This window comes from Aedes albopictus, chromosome 2 (assembly GCF_035046485.1).
Source record: "Aedes albopictus strain Foshan chromosome 2, AalbF5, whole genome shotgun sequence".
NCBI lineage: Eukaryota > Metazoa > Arthropoda > Insecta > Diptera > Culicidae > Aedes > Aedes albopictus.
Window position 1 is genome coordinate 50,781,546 of NC_085137.1, and position 22,793 is coordinate 50,804,338.

At 39.0% G+C, this 22,793-nt stretch overlaps 2 protein-coding genes across 3 annotated transcripts in view; both read left to right on the forward strand.

The window, feature by feature from the left end:
• The window catches only part of LOC109421539 (GATA zinc finger domain-containing protein 11), a 321,415-nt gene that overhangs the window by 107,805 nt on the left and 190,817 nt on the right, over window positions 1-22,793 (forward strand). The window lies entirely within an intron of this gene.
• LOC109421540 (anaphase-promoting complex subunit 11) lies at window positions 17,812-19,168 on the forward strand. The gene is made up of 2 exons (XM_029876798.2): window positions 17,812-18,020; window positions 18,494-19,168. Exons 1-2 carry the CDS (start codon window positions 18,002-18,004, stop codon window positions 18,727-18,729), a joined length of 255 nt encoding a protein of 84 aa, XP_029732658.1. The 5' UTR covers window positions 17,812-18,001; the 3' UTR covers window positions 18,730-19,168.

Consider the following 22,793-nt stretch of genomic DNA (forward strand, 5'->3'; position numbering starts at 1 on the left):
ATAAAATCTCAAAATAATTTAAATAAATTTATCAGAATCACACCAAGAAGTTTCCTAAGAACTGTGATCTTACGACAACAATTCTTAACATAAATAAATTTCAAAAATAATCAAAATTGCTCGAAGAAGTTCCCTTAGAACTGTGATCTTAATTTAAATAAATTAATTATAATCACACCAAGGAGAACTGTGATCTTACGACAATAATTCTTAACATAAATAAAATCTCAAAATAATTTAAATAAATTTATCAGAATCACACCAAGAAGTTTCCTAAGAACTGTGATCTTGCGACAACAATTCTTAACATAAATAAAATCTCAAAATAATTTAAATAATTTATCAGAATCACACCAAGGAGTTTCCTAAGAACTGTGATCTTACGACAACAATTCTTAACATAAATAAAATCTCAAAATAATTTAAATAAATTTATCAGAATCACACCAAGGAATTTCTTAAGAACTGTGATCTTGCGACAACAATTCTTAACATAAATAAAATCTCAAAATAATATAAATAATTTATCAGCATCACACCAAGGAATTTCTTAAGAACTGTGATCTTGCGACAACAATTCTTAACATAAATAAAATCTCAAAATAATTTAAATAAATTTATCAGAATCACACCAAGCAATTTCTTAAGAACTGTGATCTTACGACAACAATTCTTAACATAAATAAAATCTCAAAACAATTTAAATAAATTTATCAGAATCACACCAAGGAGTTTCCTAAGAACTGTGATCTTGCGACAACAATTCTTAACATCAATAAATTATAGAAATAATTTCAATAAATTAACCAGAATTGCTTCAAGGTGTTGCATAAAAATTACGATCAAAAGATAACAATTCAAACTTGACAAATATTGTTAAACAAAATGAACAGAGGAGATCCATTAGAATTGTGATCTTGCGATATGAATCAATCAATACTAAGTCAAGATTTCTCCAGGAAGTTTCAAATAAATGATGATCGAAAGGCTCTAATTCTTATCACAATTCAAATTCAACACATGTCAAAATTTTAAATATAGCAATCATAATCGCTCCAAGGAGATCCATAAGAATTATGATTTGGTGGAAACCATTTCTTAACACAAGTACAATTAAAAAAAATCCTCTTAACGCATGCAGAATTGCATCAAAGAGTTCCGTAAAAAGAGATGAAAATTTACTTACTTCTTACTTGTTGGACTATACGTTGCACGGATGAACCCACGCTAAGTGATGATTGCTTCTTCATGCATTGGGATCGCAATTGGTTTCTGTCTCCGTGGATGTTGAGTGCCCTTAGGTCCTTTAACTGCAGGCTGAATGTAGTCGCTGACCTCTTCGTGGTTCTGTGCTAAATTTTATTTTCGGCTGTCGGTCTTACAGCACCAGTACTATTTCAATATATATTTGGTGTTTTCCGTTATCCATGCGATTCCACCAAATGCCGTTTTGCTTTTTACACAAAGACACTCTCTACTGCCATTTTCACTCAATAGATAACATCATTATCGCACCATTTCACTACTTATATTTATTTTTACTTCTTCTCCTTTTTTTTTTCTTTGAGCACTTCCACAGTTTTTAATTGAAGGGCTTTTTTTGCCTCCCATTGCATGAATTTCTATATTGTGAGGCCAGCACAATGATACACTATTTCCATGGAGTCGAGAAAATTTTCCCGATCGAACCGTATTGAAAACACAACTACACAATTAATCACGGTTTCCTCCTCCGGAAGAAGCGCAAACACTTACACAAATGTAATCACTGCAGCATCGAATCGCGCGAAAATCTCCGGGCACAGCGGGTTCGCGAATCGGTTCTTCTTCATCGGTTCCATCTTCCAAACAGCGCCCCTCCAGTCTCCAACTGCCGGAAGTACACGGGAAATGCGGTTTCGGCGGGTTGTACCCATAATGACGCCACCGACACAAACAACAAGAACAAACCGGACGCGCAACTCTTTTTATTTTCTCGACCGACGGACCCGATTTTTGTTTCCAACTGATGCTTTGTTGCTTTTTTGACTGCCTTTTCGGCAACTGTCAACGATGCGCGAAAAAATCGAACACTCAGCATAAATTCGGTGTTATGATTTATGCTTTCCGAAATTTTTCGATGAGCAACATACCTAACAAATGCCTAACAGTGTCGAACGCCTAACTTCCTCCGTGCTGGGAGTGCACAGGGTCAAATATTTGACAAGGAAAGAACTCAAGAAACAACATCAGTTTGACACTAATGAAAATTCGATCGAGTCAAACAAGATGTTTGAGCATTGGTTTCTTTTTGGACAAATATTTGACCCTGTGTACTAGCAGCTTAACTACCGTCATGTCATCAAGTGGTTGCTTGGACAGTACTGGGCGGTTACGTTTTCGTGACGATGTTTTTACTGAAATTTGTTCCAAGATTTACGTCTGTTTCTCTGTGATCATAGAATCACATAAAATCTCAATCTATGTAATAAAAAAAAACAAGTTGGAGATCATTAATTGATGATGTTTCATGTTGGCCGTGACAGTTCGTTTTAGAAAATTGTACCCTATAGATTTTCCTGGGAAAACTTCTGCTCGCACAGATGTGTTGTGCAGGAGCAGACCAAAAGAAACATGAAAATCGTCGGCATAAGTGTTTGATCTTCGCAAGCGGCAGATCCCACTGTCACAGATAGACGGACCTTTTTTTTAGTGGATTTTAACGCTAAAAATGGTGTTTTAGAGCAAACTAGTCAAAAAAGTTCCCTGTTTCCACTAGTTCGAATGGCACGTCTGCTCATATTGGGTATATACCACACACGCAGCGTACATGCATGCGTGCCTCAAGCATTCATCAGCCTATCGGAGAAAATATGAAGTGCGAAGAACCTGTCGGTTTACAAGCGATATACATCACTTTTTATGAAATGGTAGCGGCTTGAGGTCGTTTGAATTTCCACTCGGTCCACATGCTGATGCTGCGACAAATGCGATGTGCCGTCTGGTTTGGTGACATCCTACTAGTCCTATACTCTTTTGGGCGTTCAACATCGTCGCTGGGTGATCATCTTGTCTTTTTGAGTTGGATCGTCAGCTCTATATCTTTTGATCCCTCCTTTTCGGCTATATCGTTGTAATTTATTTGCGGGTAAGCGTAAATGAAACCACTGGGATACAATTTTATTAATGGGAGTCAAACGGTTATTAGTATAATCTAGACACATTTATGTTCATTTTTGTTGGATGGTTTGTTGCTGCGCTGCTGATGCTTGGTATTTTTAGATACGGTCCCATATGATTGGCAATTACAACAGCTGTTGGGTAATTTATGAGCCACTGGGTATCAAGGCATGTACTAATGGGTTTTCTATTCTCAGAATAGAAATCTAGAGTAGCAAAGTGTATGCTGGTAGGATGAATCGATGGCGGCAGGTTTCGTCCAGGAAGTTATGTTACGATGTACGGAGATTTTGTGGTGGATAAGTTCGTCTACCTCAGGTCCTTATCAACGACTTAAAGAATAATAACCGTGAAATATGAAGGCATGTGTTATCTGTGCAAATTGTGTTTTGTGAAACTGTGCAAAACAAAATTACCCAGCCAATACGCTCATAAGATGGTCCTCAACGGAGGATATGAACTATTAAAGTGGTTCTGGTACAAACATCGTTTTGACTCCACTCCACTTTTCTATTCGACCAGAATGTACGCCTTCTCCCAAAATTTGAGCTCATTTAACTAAAAAGTTGAGACTGCACAAGCCTTTTGAAGTTCGTATGGGAATTACTATGGAAAAACAATGTTTTAAGCAATCAACCGTAGCATTTTCGCTATGTGCCCTCGAAGGTTATTTGACCCTTGGTACTCCTATGTTGCTGTATCAGATACAGGTAATGAACCAATGAACCACGCTTTTGGCAAACGTGAAAGCACTATAAGAATTAGAGCGACGTGTTCTAAAGACGATCTTTGTCCTAGAGACAAGATAGGCCATTTTGGGATTCTACCCGGATAAAAAGTTACCATTTATTACATGGTAAATATTATTAACATATGACTGGTTTTATTGTTCACAATAAAACACATAGTAGATATATTGTTACTTTTTACAATAGAAATCAAGCCCATATAGTTCGTACAATAAGTGGACATTAGCTTTATTAGTGACTAATTGATTCGATTGTTTTTCAATAGTTCTATAATAATTTAAAGTTACTATCAGTATAAATTAATTTAAGTTGTGTTTATATAGTTGCAAAAGTGCCTGCAAAGTTCTCATGAACTTTTTATTAAAAAAGAGTTTATTTCTCAATTACACTTAAAAACAATATTCGTAACAAACAAATAACAATAAATATTATTGTTGCACAATAAATATTGTTGTTGCAAACATGATGTATAATCAAATACACAATCACTTGACATATTTGTTTGTAGTTTTCGTTTTAAATTTGAGTACAGTAGATGTTTCGGTTATCGAATGTTATTCGCTAAAACTTCAACGACTGACAGACGTCAAGCCGTGTTGGCAGAGGAAGCTCTCAATGAATAACTGAGGAAGTACTTATAGAAAACTAGCTGAAAATCAGGTTTTAGCCAAGTGAGGACGTTACGACAAGAATAAGATGAACAATGATTTTTCTAATGTTTTCCAATAAATTAAAGGAATCTAGTAAATAGTAAACTACCATTGATAACAATACAAATACAATTTGTTTAATGGGGTCAATTGAACCGATGTTAAAATAAACATGCAATAATATTTGTTGTTATGTAAACAGATTTCGCCTTAGAAAACCCAAAGAATTCATATTTCTCGGTAACATTTTTCTTCAGCATTTACATATACTAATGGCCAAATGAATTGTGAACGATTTATGATACGACCTGAGGTCTGACTTGTGATATTTGGCAGTTATTTGAAAAGATTGATGATAGATCTCATCAACAGCTGCCAAGCAACCAAGCAAGCAACACATACCAGACAGACATCAGAGTGTTTGACTCTTATCATAAAATGTGCATATCATTCTGGAGGCCGTTAGTGCTCGTAAATGCTGGATATAAATGTTAGCGGGAAATATAAATTCTATGGATTTTCAAAAGCGAAAACTGCTTACACAAATATTTTTGTATTTTTATTGTAATAACGATTCATTTGACGCCATTCAATTAATTGTATTTGTATTGTAAGAACAATGAAAAAACAATAAGATATATTGTTTTCTTTTGAAAATTGCCCTAAAAATGTCTCATAAAAACACAATACATTCTATTGTTTTTCGCGAAAAAGTGTATGAAAATTTTCTCAAAATTTTATGGTTAAGATACATAACGACCACCATTTTTTATTGTAAAAGTGCCATTTACCATTCGCCGAATGGTATAGAACAATAGGGGTGATGGTGAGTGTGCCGTGTAAATTACAATACGTTTAATGGTGAATATTTTTCGAAAAAAATGGTGTTGTAACAATAAAATTTATCGTATTTTTATGATATTTTTTATCAGGGTAACAAGTCTGTCCTTAATATTAATGTACGGTAAGAGGAGCATGCGACTAGTTGAATGAAGCAACCCTAGAGTGGCTTTAACTTAGAGTGGCGTCAATGTCAAAATTGGAACAGCGGTCGTCTGTCAAATCAATACAAATTCCTGTTCCAAACGAGCAGGAGACCTGTCAAAATGGGAACATGACGCCACTCTCCCTTCCAGTCACTCTAAGCAACCCAACAAACACGCATTGTGAATGTGATTTCGTGTGTGGCTCACAACATCAAACAAAAGCTGCGTTTGTTGATTACACGCTCGTTTCAATTTGCACGAATATAAGTATAAGGCAGTAAGATCAAAGATGGTAAGATGTTGGCTACGATAAATTTCATTGATCCCAGGGGCCTGGTATTATGTTTTCAGTTCATAACCGAATTAGCAACTTTTTACCTGGTACTCTATCCCTTTCGTGACGGAGCGCAAAAAAAAAATCTCCATACAAATTGCTCAACTTTGGCTCTCCAGAACTCTTAGATTTCCCAAAAAAAGTAATTATTATTTTTACTCATTTGAAAGAACTACTCTTTATCTTTTGATTTCTAGCGTTGACTACGTAGATAAATCGGAAATAAATAATATGCGACAGATAAAACTTTTTCATGTTTTACCGTTTTTGCCCACTTTTTGTTTACCTTGTTGTGGTAAATTTTACAGGCAACGTAAACAAAAGTTTATTTCACACATACAAGTATAAGTAATGGCTGAATTAGTGGAACAATTTACATCATATAAACTATAGTCTAAACAGATGAGAAAAATATGCAAAACTGTTAAAGCTCAACAGCACAATTGTGTTGGTTCGTCACGAAAGGGCTATACAGCGCGCCACTTCCGGCATTGTGTTTAAAGCAAGCCAACAGCAGCGGAAGTAAAAGAAGAAATGTCGCTAATTCGGTTTTGAACTGTAAACATGAAATCATAGACAAACAGACGTAACTTTTGAAGGAAACTCATTTATCGCGCGAGATGCTATCGACCATGATGGATTTCGATTTGACGTTTGTCTAACACGCGCGCACACTACTATTGCGCGCAAACCCCAAAATTTTATTCCCACCTTTTGGTTTCCGCGCCGAAGACCCAGCGCCAGATTCGGCGACAAAGAGATTTGACAGCAAGCGCCGAACAGTTGGCAATCCTGATATTTGACGATGGCCATCCGTTAGCTGTGGGAGGGAATTGTTGTCATGCATATAGAGCATTTCGCTAAAAATGCATGTGTATTATGTTATTGTTGACAAATGTTCTGCTGTGTTTGTGAGAAATATAGCGATTTGCTGTATCGCGTAAGCTTTCGCTGGGAGAAAACGTCATAGAACTCAGCGAAGTAAGGAAAATTTTCAATGAAAAAAGCAATACATAAATCGCCCGTAATTTTCGTTTGCATCATTCAGCAACGTGTACACTCACTTTTTTGACCTACCCGTGTCACATAAAATTATCAATTCACATGCAAAAACAAGGCTTTAGTCCAAAAATGAGCCAAATTGATAAAGGTTTAGAGGTGTATCAAGTCGATTTTGTATTTTTCGAGCATTTTCACGAAAATATACTCAAATACCCAGAAAATTGCACCGAAAAGGTACCAAAAATACCGTTAAAATATAGTTTGAACAATACTCTACAACTTTGCCGAAGACACTACGGTGTTTAAATTGCGTATTTCAAAGTTATTCAACAATTTTCGTTAAAAAATCACGAAAAAATACAATATTTTTACGATGTTTCATGTAAAAGTCATGTAATTTTACATTGTTTTACGTGACTAATTTAATGAGCTATTGCTCCTATGTGTTACGAACATTTCGTCCATACATCATTTTAGTGTAGGAATTCGTTTGCATTGACTCAAAAGTTTGTCACGTTGATACTAAAAATTGTACAGAGTTTCCAGCACAAAATAAAACAAAGTTTTAAAACGTCATTACACTTCTTTGTCTCATCTGCATTAGTTTCAAATTGGTGCAGATGGTTGAGCATGAGATTGTCGATTCGAAGATTCAAGGTTCAAGTCCTAGAATAGGATTTTTTTTTGCGTCTCGATCCAACAATAAGTTAATGAAACAACGCACTGCATCTCATTGCAATTTGGCATCATAGCCTTGTTTCGAAACCGTAGAGTGCATAGTAAGAATGAAGTTTCCCTTCATCGCACAATGGTTTATTTTCCCATTTTCACGCTCTTAATTAATAGCTCGTAAGATTGAGGAAATAGAGCAATGGTGTCTTCGGCAAAGTTGACGGGAATGACCAGCGCCATCTTTTGACAGTTAGAGTTTTCGGATCAATCCCCCTAAAAGTGAGATACAAAATTATTTTTTTTAATTTGTTGAGATAGAGGGTTGACGTCTTCGGCAAAGTTGTAGCATTTTTGATTCTAAACAACTTTTCTAAAGATGTCAATGTTGTATGATTTACACCAATGGAGATAGAGGCCTGTGTTTGAAAGTTAGCCCCAAAAACACGTTTTTAAGTAAACGTGTTTTTGTTGAATTTTATAGGCCCATATATTATATTTGTTGAATTTTTAGGCCCATACAATGTTCTGCAAAGTTGTATGTACCAATAAAATATGCAACTTTGCCGAAAACATCGAAGATGTGGGAATTAAATGAGACGAGTTATAGATAAATTTATGATTTTTTCATCCACTTTTAGGGATAAATATCTTTCTTAGGGGCAAAAAGGTGCAGCTGAGGATACCCTTATCAGAAAGTACATTTAAAGAGCTTTCAAATAAGGGTTAGTTTGTCCGTCCACGATCGTCTACTGAGGAGATATGACCATAATAAAAATTGTTCATATTACGATTTACCTGCATTTAAATCTACGTTGACAGTAAATTTCATGGCTACTATGATCAAATAATAGGTAGCCTTCTCTAAGCGAATTTGCGCAACAGTCCTGATTGTTTTAAATACCAAATTTGTTCTAAAAAATGTTTTCCACAGCCTTTTTATATGATTTCTACTATTTAGTACAAATCTCATTCATTGAATAAAATATTAAGATTTATCGGGGTTTCATACGCTTTTACAGAGTAAAACAATTCACGAGTTCTTTTTTTAAAAAAGACGCGGACACGTTCAATGCTTCCAGTGAGCTTTTCGCTCTTTTAAGGAAGCACGACACTAGACAACGGACTAGCATGCAACGCCCAGTGGCACAGCCGAAAACTTTTCCTGACAGCTGCGGCGGGCAACGAACCCGCGCTCCTCAGCACGATGCGACTAAGAGCTTGGTGACCCTAGCCGCACGACTACGGAGCCACATTCTTCTTCTGTAAGCAATTTGAATTTTTGTATGAAGAAAGTCAACACAATGAACTTTTATTAAGATAAGACGAAAGTGGGTTTAACTTATATTTCATCATAGTAGCCATGAATTTTTCTGTCAAAGTAGATTTGATTGCAAATAAATCGTAGTATGGACATTTTTTATTATAGTCATATCTCCTCAGTAGACGATCGTGGACGGACAAACTAACCCTTATTTGAAAGCTCGTTAAATGTACTTTCTGATAAGGGTATCCTCAGCTGCACCTTTTTGCCCCTAAGAAAGTTATTTATCCCTAAAAGTGGATGAAAAAAATCATAAATTTATCTATAACTCGTCTCATTTAATTCCCACAGCTTCGATGTCTTCGGCAAAGTTGCGTATTTTATTGATACATACAACTTTGCAGAACATTGTATAGGCCTAAAAATTCAACAAATGTATGTTATATTAAAAAAACGTGATTTTGGGGCTAACTTTCAAACACAGGCCTCTATCTCCATTGGTGTAAAACATACAACATTGACGTCTTCAGGAAAGTTGTTTGGAATCAAAAATGCTACAACTTTGCCGAAGACGTCAACCCTCTATCTCAACAAATTAAAAAAAATAATTTTGTATCTCACTTTTAGGGGGATTGATCCGAAAACTCTAACTGTCAAAAGATGGCGCTGGTCATTCCCGTCAACTTTGCCGAAGACACCATTGCTCTATTTCCTCAATCCTACGAGCTATTAATTAAGAGCGTGAAAATGGGAAAATAAACCATTGTGCATCGTGTAGTTGTGTTGATTTGTGGGTAGATACAAGTACAAAGTCCTATAGATACAAGTACAAAGTCCTATCTGTCAGCTTCAACACTCATCCCATTCTGTAAAGTTGATAATATTAAATTTGTATATTACTATACTAAAATATCAGTATCGGATTAAAACCGATATTTCCACTAAAATTATAAATATAGGGTGGAATAGGCTAAAATGGACCATTTATTGAACTCAGTACCACATACCATCACAGCCATCCAATTATGTAAAGACAAAAACATCCAGTTTGTACATTACTATACAAAAAAAACATCAGCATGGGATTTAGGAGGATATTTCCATTTAAATTATAAATATAGGGTAAAGTAGGGTAAAATTGACCATTTCTTGAACTCAGTACCCTATTGCATCACAGCCATTCAATTCAGATAATATCAAATTTGTCAAATACATTGTAAAAATTCTATAAAACTAATTTATATAAATCTGTTTGCAAAATAACTTATATAGGGTGAAATGGGGTAAAATGAACCATCACTTAGGCATGTGGCAGCATGACCTCATCATCATTCAATGCTGTAGAGCTGATTGCATGTTACTTGTCCAATCATAAGCTTGAATTATTGCAGCATTTGAAGCTATAGACATTACATTTATCAATACTACTAATATAGGGTGAAATGAGGTAAAATACGCCACTTCTAGGAGTAAGCATAGCATGATGTCATCGTCATTGAATTTTGTAGATATAATAGCATGAAATTCCTTCATGCATGTACAAGAAAATCTAAATGACATGAAATTAAAGGCATATTTTCATTAAAACAATAAATATAGGGTGAAATAGGGCAAACGGGGCTCAGCACAGCATAAACTCTTCCTCAGTCTCTTCTGTAAACATAATAATATCATATTCGTCAATTTATATACAAAAAAATCAGCGGCGTGTAGAGTTATGGAAGTACACCCATTGAAAACGGCTGATTTAGTGTAAAATGTGGCAAAATGAACCCTTTCCCGACGTCTGCACAGGATGAAACCATCACCATTCGATTTATCAGCCCATTTTCCATGGAAAATGTATCACTTTGAGTTTCAAAACCAGCGGCATCTAAATAAGTCCGGTTACGGGCCCGTTTCTGCCCACTGTGCACTGATTAGACCGGTAGTCCTCTATGGACATGACGTTTGGACTAACGTGCAGAGTACCAATGCGGCCTTGAAGTTCTCGAACAAACATTTTGCGTGCCATCTACGTCGGAGGGCAGATGGACGACGGGATATAAAAAGCTGCATCAGGTACTGAGAGACCCAACCATCATCCATACCGCTAAAATCGAAAGGCTATGGTGGGCGGGTGACGTCGTCAGGGTGTCGGATAGTAACCCGATTAAAATAATTCTCGTCATCCGACCGGTTTAAGAAGACGCGGTGCGCTGCGAGCTAGGTGAGTAAGTAAATAAGTAAGTAAGTAAGTAAGTAAGTAAGTAAGTAAGTAAGTAAGTAAGTAAGTAAGTAAGTAAGTAAGTAAGTAAGTAAGTAAGTAAGTAAGTAAGTAAGTAAGTAAGTAAGTAAGTAAGTAAGTAAGTAAGTAAGTAAGTAAGTAAGTAAGTAAGTAAGTAAGTAAGTAAGTAAGTAAGTAAGTAAGTAAGTAAGTAAGTAAGTAAGTAAGTAAGTAAGTAAGTAAGTAAGTAAGTAAGTAAGTAAGTAAGTAAGTAAGTAAGTAAGTAAGTAAGTAAGTAAGTAAGTAAGTAAGTAAGTAAGTAAGTAAGTAAGTAAGTAAGTAAGTAAGTAAGTAAGTAAGTAAGTAAGTAAGTAAGTAAGTAAGTAAGTAAGTAAGTAAGTAAGTAAGTAAGTAAGTAAGTAAGTAAGTAAGTAAGTAAGTAAGTAAGTAAGTAAGTAAGTAAGTAAGTAAGTAAGTAAGTAAGTAAGTAAGTAAGTAAGTAAGTAAGTAAGTAAGTAAGTAAGTAAGTAAGTAAGTAAGTAAGTAAGTAAGTAAGTAAGTAAGTAAGTAAGTAAGTAAGTAAGTAAGTAAGTAAGTAAGTAAGTAAGTAAGTAAGTAAGTAAGTAAGTAAGTAAGTAAGTAAGTAAGTAAGTAAGTAAGTAAGTAAGTAAGTAAGTAAGTAAGTAAGTAAGTAAGTAAGTAAGTAAGTAAGTAAGTAAGTAAGTAAGTAAGTAAGTAAGTAAGTAAGTAAGTAAGTAAGTAAGTGTGTAAGGAAATTACACTGTTGAAAATGCTTTGACATCCATGTGCACAACAGAACATGTGCTCGATGAACAAATTGAGATTTGAAATTATGAAAAGAAATCCACGTACTCCGGTGAGACTCGAACTCACGACTCCCAATTCGCTAGACGGGCGCTTCTATTCCTTCAAGCTACGGAGTCACTCGACTATCTCCGTCGCCAGCAGGCCTAGAACTGAACTCGATTCCACAATCGCACATGGTTATCTTCTTTTCACAATCCAAACCCCCTTCGGATGGGATTAGATGAACATCTAACACATTGTCTGTTGTGCACATGTATGTCAAAGCGGGAGAGGAAGTTATTTTTAATTGTCGAGAGCTTCGGACACTGCCTTCCAATCACTTATTGGTATGGCAATTAGTGTGCAGTCGGACTCTCGACGGGTCGGTCCTCGGCCGACCGATTACGGTAAGGGTGACCGTAGCACCTTACAAATGTCAATTTCTTGATTTTGCTTTGGCTGACCAAGCCATGTGGGAAATTACACTGTTGAAAATGCTTTGACATCCATGTGCACAACAGAACATGTGCTCGATGAACAAATTGAGATTTGAAATTATGAAAAGAAATCCACGTACTCCGGTGAGACTCGAACTCACGACTCCCAATTCGCTAGACGGGCGCTTCTATTCCTTCAAGCTACGGAGTCACTCGACTATCTCCGTCGCCAGCAGGCCTAGAACTGAACTCGATTCCACAATCGCACATGGTTATCTTCTTTTCACAATCCAAACCCCCTTCGGATGGGATTAGATGAACATCTAACACATTGTCTGTTGTGCACATGTATGTCAAAGCGGGAGAGGAAGTTATTTTTAATTGTCGAGAGCTTCGGGCACTGCCTTCCAATCACTTATTGGTATGGCAATTAGTGTGCAGTCGGACTCTCGACGGGTCGGTCCTCGGCCGACCGATTACGGTAAGGGTGACCGTAGCACCTTACAAATGTCAATTTCTTGATTTTGCTTTGGCTGACCAAGCCATGTGGGAAATTACACTGTTGAAAATGCTTTGACATCCATGTGCACAACAGAACATGTGCTCGATGAACAAATTGAGATTTGAAATTATGAAAAGAAATCCACGTACTCCGGTGAGACTCGAACTCACGACTCCCAATTCGCTAGACGGGCGCTTCTATTCCTTCAAGCTACGGAGTCACTCGACTATCTCCGTCGCCAGCAGGCCTAGAACTGAACTCGATTCCACAATCGCACATGGTTATCTTCTTTTCACAATCCAAACCCCCTTCGGATGGGATTAGATGAACATCTAACACATTGTCTGTTGTGCACATGTATGTCAAAGCGGGAGAGGAAGTTATTTTTAATTGTCGAGAGCTTCGGGCACTGCCTTCCAATCACTTATTGGTATGGCAATTAGTGTGCAGTCGGACTCTCGACGGGTCGGTCCTCGGCCGACCGATTACGGTAAGGGTGACCGTAGCACCTTACAAATGTCAATTTCTTGATTTTGCTTTGGCTGACCAAGCCATGTGGGAAATTACACTGTTGAAAATGCTTTGACATCCATGTGCACAACAGAACATGTGCTCGATGAACAAATTGAGATTTGAAATTATGAAAAGAAATCCACGTACTCCGGTGAGACTCGAACTCACGACTCCCAATTCGCTAGACGGGCGCTTCTATTCCTTCAAGCTACGGAGTCACTCGACTATCTCCGTCGCCAGCAGGCCTAGAACTGAACTCGATTCCACAATCGCACATGGTTATCTTCTTTTCACAATCCAAACCCCCTTCGGATGGGATTAGATGAACATCTAACACATTGTCTGTTGTGCACATGTATGTCAAAGTGGAATCGAGTTCAGTTCTAGGCCTGCTGGCGACGGAGATAGTCGAGTGACTCCGTAGCTTGAAGGAATAGAAGCGCCCGTCTAGCGAATTGGGAGTCGTGAGTTCGAGTCTCACCGGAGTACGTGGATTTCTTTTCATAATTTCAAATCTCAATTTGTTCATCGAGCACATGTTCTGTTGTGCACATGGATGTCAAAGCATTTTCAACAGTGTAATTTCCCACATGGCTTGGTCAGCCAAAGCAAAATCAAGAAATTGACATTTGTAAGGTGCTACGGTCACCCTTACCGTAATCGGTCGGCCGAGGACCGACCCGTCGAGAGTCCGACTGCACACTAATTGCCATACCAATAAGTGATTGGAAGGCAGTGCCCGAAGCTCTCGACAATTAAAAATAACTTCCTCTCCCGCTTTGACATACATGTGCACAACAGACAATGTGTTAGATGTTCATCTAATCCCATCCGAAGGGGGTTTGGATTGTGAAAAGAAGATAACCATGTGCGATTGTGGAATCGAGTTCAGTTCTAGGCCTGCTGGCGACGGAGATAGTCGAGTGACTCCGTAGCTTGAAGGAATAGAAGCGCCCGTCTAGCGAATTGGGAGTCGTGAGTTCGAGTCTCACCGGAGTACGTGGATTTCTTTTCATAATTTCAAATCTCAATTTGTTCATCGAGCACATGTTCTGTTGTGCACATGGATGTCAAAGCATTTTCAACAGTGTAATTTCCCACATGGCTTGGTCAGCCAAAGCAAAATCAAGAAATTGACATTTGTAAGGTGCTACGGTCACCCTTACCGTAATCGGTCGGCCGAGGACCGACCCGTCGAGAGTCCGACTGCACACTAATTGCCATACCAATAAGTGATTGGAAGGCAGTGCCCGAAGCTCTCGACAATTAAAAATAACTTCCTCTCCCGCTTTGACATACATGTGCACAACAGACAATGTGTTAGATGTTCATCTAATCCCATCCGAAGGGGGTTTGGATTGTGAAAAGAAGATAACCATGTGCGATTGTGGAATCGAGTTCAGTTCTAGGCCTGCTGGCGACGGAGATAGTCGAGTGACTCCGTAGCTTGAAGGAATAGAAGCGCCCGTCTAGCGAATTGGGAGTCGTGAGTTCGAGTCTCACCGGAGTACGTGGATTTCTTTTCATAATTTCAAATCTCAATTTGTTCATCGAGCACATGTTCTGTTGTGCACATGGATGTCAAAGCATTTTCAACAGTGTAATTTCCCACATGGCTTGGTCAGCCAAAGCAAAATCAAGAAATTGACAAGTGTGTAAGGGTTTTCTTCTATGATTATATAAAAACATTCTTCTGGGATATTTCCAGGATGTTCAACCGTTTGATCTGAAATTACTCCAGTAATTTCTCGCAGGATTCCTCCAAGACTCCTCCAGGAATCCCATGCGAGATTCTTCCAGGAGTTTCTTCTGTTTTTGTTCAAAAATACTTTCTGTGATTCATTTAGGAAGTTCTTCCGGGAATTATCCAAGAACTTCTTCAGATGGAACCTTTTAAGAATTCTCAGAAAAAAATGTTGGAAAAATTCCAGAGAGATCTTCCAGAGGAATCTTTTAACCATAAATAATTTCCAGAAAAAAAAATCGACGATAATGTTTGTTGCCCGTACTGGAGGTTTCAACAGCTTCTATTTCATCCAATCTGCAGTCTGAATATAGCGCGTTTCGCCGTGGTTTATCGCACGCACATGTACAAAACCGCTCGTAGGCCGTCGCCAGTACATTATAGCGTGTTCGTATCTTCTACAATAATTGCGGAAATAAGCTGAAGATTTACCGCGCAGAAGACATCGAAACGGCAACCGCGCATATCTATGAGCGTTTTTGCAAAACTTTGCACGTTGTTTTTTTTTTCATGCGATGCATAATAAGGTGGTTCAAAAAATTGATTTTGCTTCACACCGCTTATTCGATTCGTAACCAGATTCTGAGCCTTCTCCCAACAATTGGCTTCTTAAACGGTGTTGAGATAATAGGCTCCTAAAGTCCTATCGGGATTCTTGTTTTAAACCACAATATATGGTTCAAGAGTACATATTTACTCATTTTTTGAAGTTTTTATTGACTGTAGTTGAAAATATATAATTTTTATTTTTTTAGCCTTTTGTCTCGTCCCTAGCTTATAAAACATTCTTTGAGTGATTTTTTTTTCACCGTGTATGTCAGATAGGAACATTTTTGAAATCCCAGTGCGAAAAATGTCGAGCTCAGTCACACAAGGTTGACCTCAAATGTCAAAGTAGAACTATTTACCATTTTACTTATTTCGAATTTTCTCATTATTCCTTTATTTTTCATGTTCGAGTAAAGTACAATTCCGATTAGAATACCATGCTTGAACGTATTATTCAATATAAGCGAGATTTCGTCTTAAATTTTAGGACCCTATTGCATATTCTGAATCTGCATTCCGAACTGAGCCGAAATCCAAATTTTCATGGTTTTCGGTGCTCGGGAACCTATTTGAAAATTGATTTGAAGTTTGTATGGGAGCGATTTGTCAAATCACCCCTCGTCGCATTTTGTACTGGGCGCAGCTGTCAAGCAGTTGCCCAGCTGTCAAAAGGTGATTTCTAAAAATCTGTTTGAAATTAAATTTAGGTGCCAAAATAAAGTTTTAAAAATCTGAAAAAAATCATAGTGGCTCAGAAAAAGGTGCTCTTCCGTATAAAATAAAAAAAATCAATACATTTTACAAATTTTAAAAACCCAATTGAGCTGATTTGGTTGAAAATTGAGAGTGCACAAGCCCTTCAAAGTTTGTATGGAAATTACTATGGGAAAAGGACGTTTTTCATTCAATTAACCGTAGCATTTCCCCAAGTGCCCTAGAGTGTTAGTTGACCCTTGGTTATCCAAGACTCTCTATCAGCTTCATTTTTGTCGAAGACCACATTCAAATCGGACGCCTCATTAATTAGTTATCGATTTCTATCCAACTGGAGAACCTTTAACAGTGCTCGTTCAGCTTCCCAGCAGGCAATATTGCTGTATGTACAGGGCGCCAAAGATGGCACACAGAAATCATGGCTACTATGTTTCAAGGCAAATTGCAGTGATGCCCATCGAATAGTGTAACCATCATGGTCAAAGTTTTTCATTCTGGATAAAAATCGATAACGTATTAATGAGCCGTCCGATTTGAATGTGGTCTTCGGCAAAGTTGTAGCTGATAGGGTAGTTTAGGACTACTAAGGGTCAACTAACACTCTAGGGCACTTGGGGAAATGCTACGGTTAATTGAATGAAAAACATCCATTTCCCATAGTAATTCCCATACAAACTTTGAAGGGCTTGTGCACTCTCAATTTTTAACCAAATCAGCTTAATTCTTGAGAGAAGGCTCAGAATCTGGTTACGAACCGAATAAGCGGTGTGGAGCAAAAACGATTTTTTGAACCACGCTAATGCATAATATGAGTAAATCCTCAAGATTCGGGTTCAAACTGAGCAGCAGTTAGACGCAATTAACGACGGTTAGCAACGGATAAATGCGGATTTTTCCGGTTAGCAAGGGAAGTGTCATTCCCCCTGATTCAAGAAGCTAATTTCAATGTGTAATTTTCACAACCAATTTGCAAAAGGGAGCGTCCATAAATTACGTCACGCTTTTAGGGGGGAGGGGGGTTCAACAAAGTGTGACGATCCATACAAAAATTTTCGAGCCCTCATACAAAAAGTGTGACATAGGGGGGAGGGGGGGTTGAAAATGGTCGATTTTTGCGTGACGTAATTTATGGACGTTCCCAAAAATAATTTTCAACTCCATCGCTCCCAATTCCTACATTTCGGATTCATTTCGGCTAGATTAGGGAAGATTCAAATATTACGTCCATCGTTTTTCGGGATTTCTAGACCCCCCCTCCCCCCTCTGTCACGCAATTTTCCTATACTCAATACACGTGCTGTCACACTTTTCTGGACCCCCCCCCCCTCCCCCAAATGTTGGACGTAATTTTTGAACGTTCCCTTAGCTTTCGTCCAGTTCACTGCGCGAAGTTTTGAGTCTCTTTTTTCGGTAAAACATTTTTGCAGTGTACCGAAGAACGCAGCCAATCGGTTTGACAGGTCTTTTTGACGTTTCATCTTGCGCATGTGTTTGTGCAATCCCGTTAGCAGCATCCAAAACAAAAAAAAATCTGTTTCGCGTTCTTGTCGTCGGTCGGTCCGAAAGATTCGCGGTTTGCATTCATCGTGCGTGTTCTCATTTATTTGCGCGTAAAATTTAATATCGGTTATTTCGTGCGTGATTTCCATCGCGGAACAGTGTGTCCACCGTGTACGCGTTCCGTTAAATGTGTCGCGCGTGTGCCCGTTATCTAGAATGAAAGTCACCGTAAAAAGTAAGTATCCGTGTGGGCTAAAAATAGCATCCGCTGCCGCGACTCGCGAGGTCATTCACTACCATCAGCAGCAGCAGCAGGGACGAAAAGCGTTGTTTTGGTTGAGGTTTTTTTTTGGGTTGCTTTCATCGGTGGGGTTTTTTTTTGTGGGAAAAGCGGAGGAGTTTGGGGTAGGTTGTTTTGCCACCCGGAGAAGGTTGGATAACGCGGTGCTGGGAGTTGACTTGGGCATGGGCGGTCACGGACACGGTGGAGAGAGCGAGATGGAAAGAACGTGTTTGTCGTCCGTATTGATTTTTGCCTCATTTGCTGTCAACTTACTTCGGGAAGTTCCGTTCGTCGTGAGACAGATCGAGAGGAATTCAATTTGTTTCAAGTAAAATCGGGTTTTAAAAGTATTTCTAACAGATAAATCGAGTGGTTTGATAAATTCCAATGGTATAACGCTGGATTTCCCGTTTCCTCCCATTCAGGTTGGATGGGAGTCGCCGTCTGGAAATGGCTCGCCAACGATGACAGCTGCGGAATCTGTCGGATGGCCTTCGAGGGCTGCTGTCCGGATTGTTCGCTGCCCGGTGACGATTGTCCGCTAGTGTGGGGTTCCTGTTCGCACTGTTTCCACATGCACTGCATCGTCAAGTGGCTCAACTCGCAGGCCAACCAGCAGTGTCCCATGTGTCGCCAGACGTGGAAATTCAACGACAAGTAGGCGGAAGTACAGGAAGGGGTGGCGGCACGAAGGAGCAAAGCAGCAGTCGATCCCGAATGGAAGAAGTGAACCTTGTGGAATAACAGAAAAGTGGTGGTGGTGCAGTGTCGAACAGTATTGCATGTAAACAGAAGTAAACTTGATTGTTGAACCAGAATCGAACCGGGGAGCGATACCTATTGAAAAAAAAGTGTTGAAAGCAACGATTAGTTTTGCTGGCCGTGGGAGGATCAAGTTGGAGCTTACGGGATTGGTCACTACCACTAGTTGTTGGTGTGCATTTTAAGCTAAGTGAGCGGAAAGTGATTGTTGAGTGCTGGGCTGCTAGTTTGAGGTCGGATTTATCTGGGTTGTGCTGCGTTGCGGAGATTTTAAAGTGAACTTCGTGGATTGAAGGATTACGTGAGATTTTTTCTGTGCTGACTTCTGAAGGTCTTGCGATTAAAGGTAAGAATCATTATTTCGTAGGTTGAACTAGCTATGTATTATATTAATCATAACGGCTATGTAAAGGTGGAGTTAACAAGCCATAACAAACATGTCGTGTTAACTATGTATAATTTTATCTTTCGTCATAGGCCGGCTGATCATTTTATATTGTTTTTGTTGTAAGTGATGCTAGCCTTAGACTGCTCAGGAGATACTACGAACGGTGATCTTATTTCTTAGAAAAATTTAAAACGTTAAAATACATCTTTATTTTCATAAAGGTGCGCCCGTTTACTCGCGGCATACTTTTTAAGGGTTCAAAATTTCTTGCTGAAGGAATCGCTGGAGGAACTCCTGGAGGAATCCCTGGAGGAATTTCTGGGGGAATCCCTGGAGGAATTCCTGGGGGAATCCCTGGAGGAATTCCTGGAGGAATCCCTGGAGGAATTCCTGGAGGAATCCCTGGAGGAATTCCTGGAGGAATCCCTGGAGGAATTCCTGGAGGAATCCCTGGAGGAATTCCTGGAGGAATCCCTGGAGGAATTCCTGGAGGAATCCCTGGAGGAATTCCTGGAGGAATCCCTGGAGGAATCTCTGGAGGAATTCCTGGAGGAATCCCTGGAGGAATCCCTGGAGGAATTCCTGAGGGAAACCCTGGAGGAATACCTGGAGAAATTTCTGGAGGAATTCCTAGAGGAAACCCTGGAGGAATCCCCGAAGAAATTTCTGGAACAAACCCCGAAGGAATTTCCGTAGTAAAGTCTGGGGGAATTCCTGGAGGAACCCCCGAAGGAATTCCTGGAGGAATCCCCGATGGAATTCCTGGAGGAATACCCGAAGAAATTCCTAGAGTAATCCCCGCAGGAATTCCTGGAGGAATCCCCGAAGGAATTCCTGGAGGAATCCCCCAAGGAATTCTTGGAGGAATCCCCGAAGGAATTCTTGGAGGAATCCCCGAAGGAATTCCTGGAGGAATTCCCGAAGGAATTCCTGGAGGAATTCCCGAAGGAATTCCTGGAGGAATTCCCGAAGGAATTCCTGGAGGAATTCCCGAAGGAATTCCTGGAGGAATTCCCGAAGGAATTCCTGGAGGAATTCCTGAAGGAATTCCTGGAGGAGTCCCCGAAGAAATTCCTGGAGGAATCCCTGAAGGAATTCCTGGAGGAATCCCCGAAGGAATCCCCATAGGGATTCCTGGAGGAATCGCCGAAGAACTTCCTGGAGGAATCGGCGAAGAAATTCCTGGAGGAATCCTCGAAGGAATTCCTGGAGGAATCCCCGAAGGAATTCCTGGAGGAATCCACGAAGGAATTCCTGGAGGAATCCCCGAAGGAATTCCTGGAGGAATCCCCGAAGGAATTCCTGGAGAAATCCCCGAAGGAATTCCTGGAGGAATTCCTGGAGAAATCCCCGAAGGAATTGCTAGAAAAATCCATGAAGGAATCCTTTAAGGAATTCCAGAAGGAATAAATAGAGGCTTCCACGAAGGATTTTCTGGAGAAATCATAGAAGGAATTCCTGGGGAATTCCTCAGAAGAAAGGAAGGAGTTCCCGGAAGAATATCGAAAGGAATTTTGGAAAGAATCTTAGAAGAATGAAGTCCTGGAGGTATATTTAAAGGGAATCCATTAGAAATCTCAATAAGATATTCTGGAGAAATCCTCGAAGGCATTCCTTGAAGTATACCATGAGGAATTCCGGAAAGAATCTCCTGAGGAATCAAAGAATGAGTTCCTGGAGGAATCCTAAAAATAAACTTCTGGAAGCAGTCCAAGCGTGGCTAGAAGACACACCTTTCTTCCAGCGGCGCGATATTTTGATAACAAACCGCGTCTAATCTCGGGAAACAATCAGTTTGTGCGGTGGGAATGTCTTCCGGAAGTTTTACCGTATGAACTCCTGAAGGATTCCAGTTGAAATTCCTTGAGGATTCTCAGAAAAAAAAAAAACTGGAGTTTTCTTCCAAATAGAACGCCTAGAGGATTTCAAAACAAAAAAAAAACTCTTGGAGGATTTTCAGGAGCAACTCTTGGGAGAATCCGAATCTTGGAGAAGTTCCAGCTGCTGGGGGGAATCTATCTGAAGTTCTTGAAGGAATCCGACAATGAAGACATTGTAAAATTACAGAAGGCACTCTCATAAGAATCGCCAGAGGAATTCCTTTTGGAAACCTAGAAGGAAGATTTGCAATAATCTCAGCGGTTAAAAACTAGATTGATTTCAAATTTCCGTGATGAACTACAAATTACTTCAATTTTGTCAATCAAAAACTATTGAAAAAGTTTGTTGATAACAATTGATGCAATAGTTACACTGCCGTTATACGCCCGATTGTCTCATGTTATATGGGAATCTCATATAACATGGGACAATCGGGCGTAGAATGGCAGTACAGAGTAGTTGTGTTTTGACAAAAAAAGCACTAAGACAAATTATCTTATAGCAAAAAATGGTTACATCATATCGGTGTCTTCGACAAATATGTTTCTTGTGTGATGACGAATAAATGTGCTGAAGATATCAACATGATTTTACTTCATCATTCTTTTGCTATACCTAAAGAGTTCTTGTGGAACCTGGATGCATTCCCGAAGGTTACTGGAAGCATGTAATAAGGAATTCAAACGCATCCCTGAAGAAATCTAGAAACAACTCAGAAAAATTTAAAAAGGAATCCGGATTCTGGAAGTACTCAGGAAAGATTCTGGAAGCATACATAAAGGTTTCTAGAAGATTTGCCGAAGGATATGGAAAGCATCCCAGAAGAATATCGAAAGCATTTCAGAAGGAATATGGATACATTCCAGATGAATACTGGAAGTATCCCATAAGAAATCTGGAAGCATTCCTGAAGAATTCTGGAAGCATCCAATGAGGAATTTAGAAGCATCTCAGAAGAGTTTTGAAATTACCCTGGAAGAATTCTAGAAGCATCTCAGCAGCATTTTGAAGACAACCTAGATAGAACTTGGAAGCATCCCATAAGAGTTCTGAAAACATCCCAGAAGGATTTTGGAACCAACTCAGATTTCTGTAAGCATTCCGGATGCATTTGATAGTGAATTAGGAAGCATCCCAGAAGAATTTCGGAATGGGGCACGTTTGGTGTAGTACTAGATTTGTAGTAATGAGCTGAATTTTTGTATGGTGAGAAGGTCAATTCTCCGTTTCTGCAATGAAATGGTCCAAAAAGCGTGGGTATTATGATTCCTTGCCTAATTTGATGCTGTTTGAGCAAAACTTTGGATAACTATGTTGTTTATGTTGCAAGAAATGGAGAAAACAACAACACTGTTGACCAAAGTTTTGCTCAAACAGCATCAAATTAGGCAAGGAAACATAATACCCACGCTTTTTGCACAATTTCATTGCAGAAACGGAGAATTGACCTTCTCACCATACTAAAATTCAGCTCATTACTACAAATCTAGTACTTCACCGATCTGTCCTATTAACCTAGAAGAATTTTGAAAAAAGAACTCTGGAATTATGCAACTCCTCCAAGGAACTTGGAAGCAGCCCAGAAGGATTCTGGAAACATTCTAGAAAGATTCTGGGAGCACTCCAGAACGATTCTGGGAGTATATTTGAAGGATTCTGGAAGCATCCAATATGGATTCTGGAATCTCCTCATG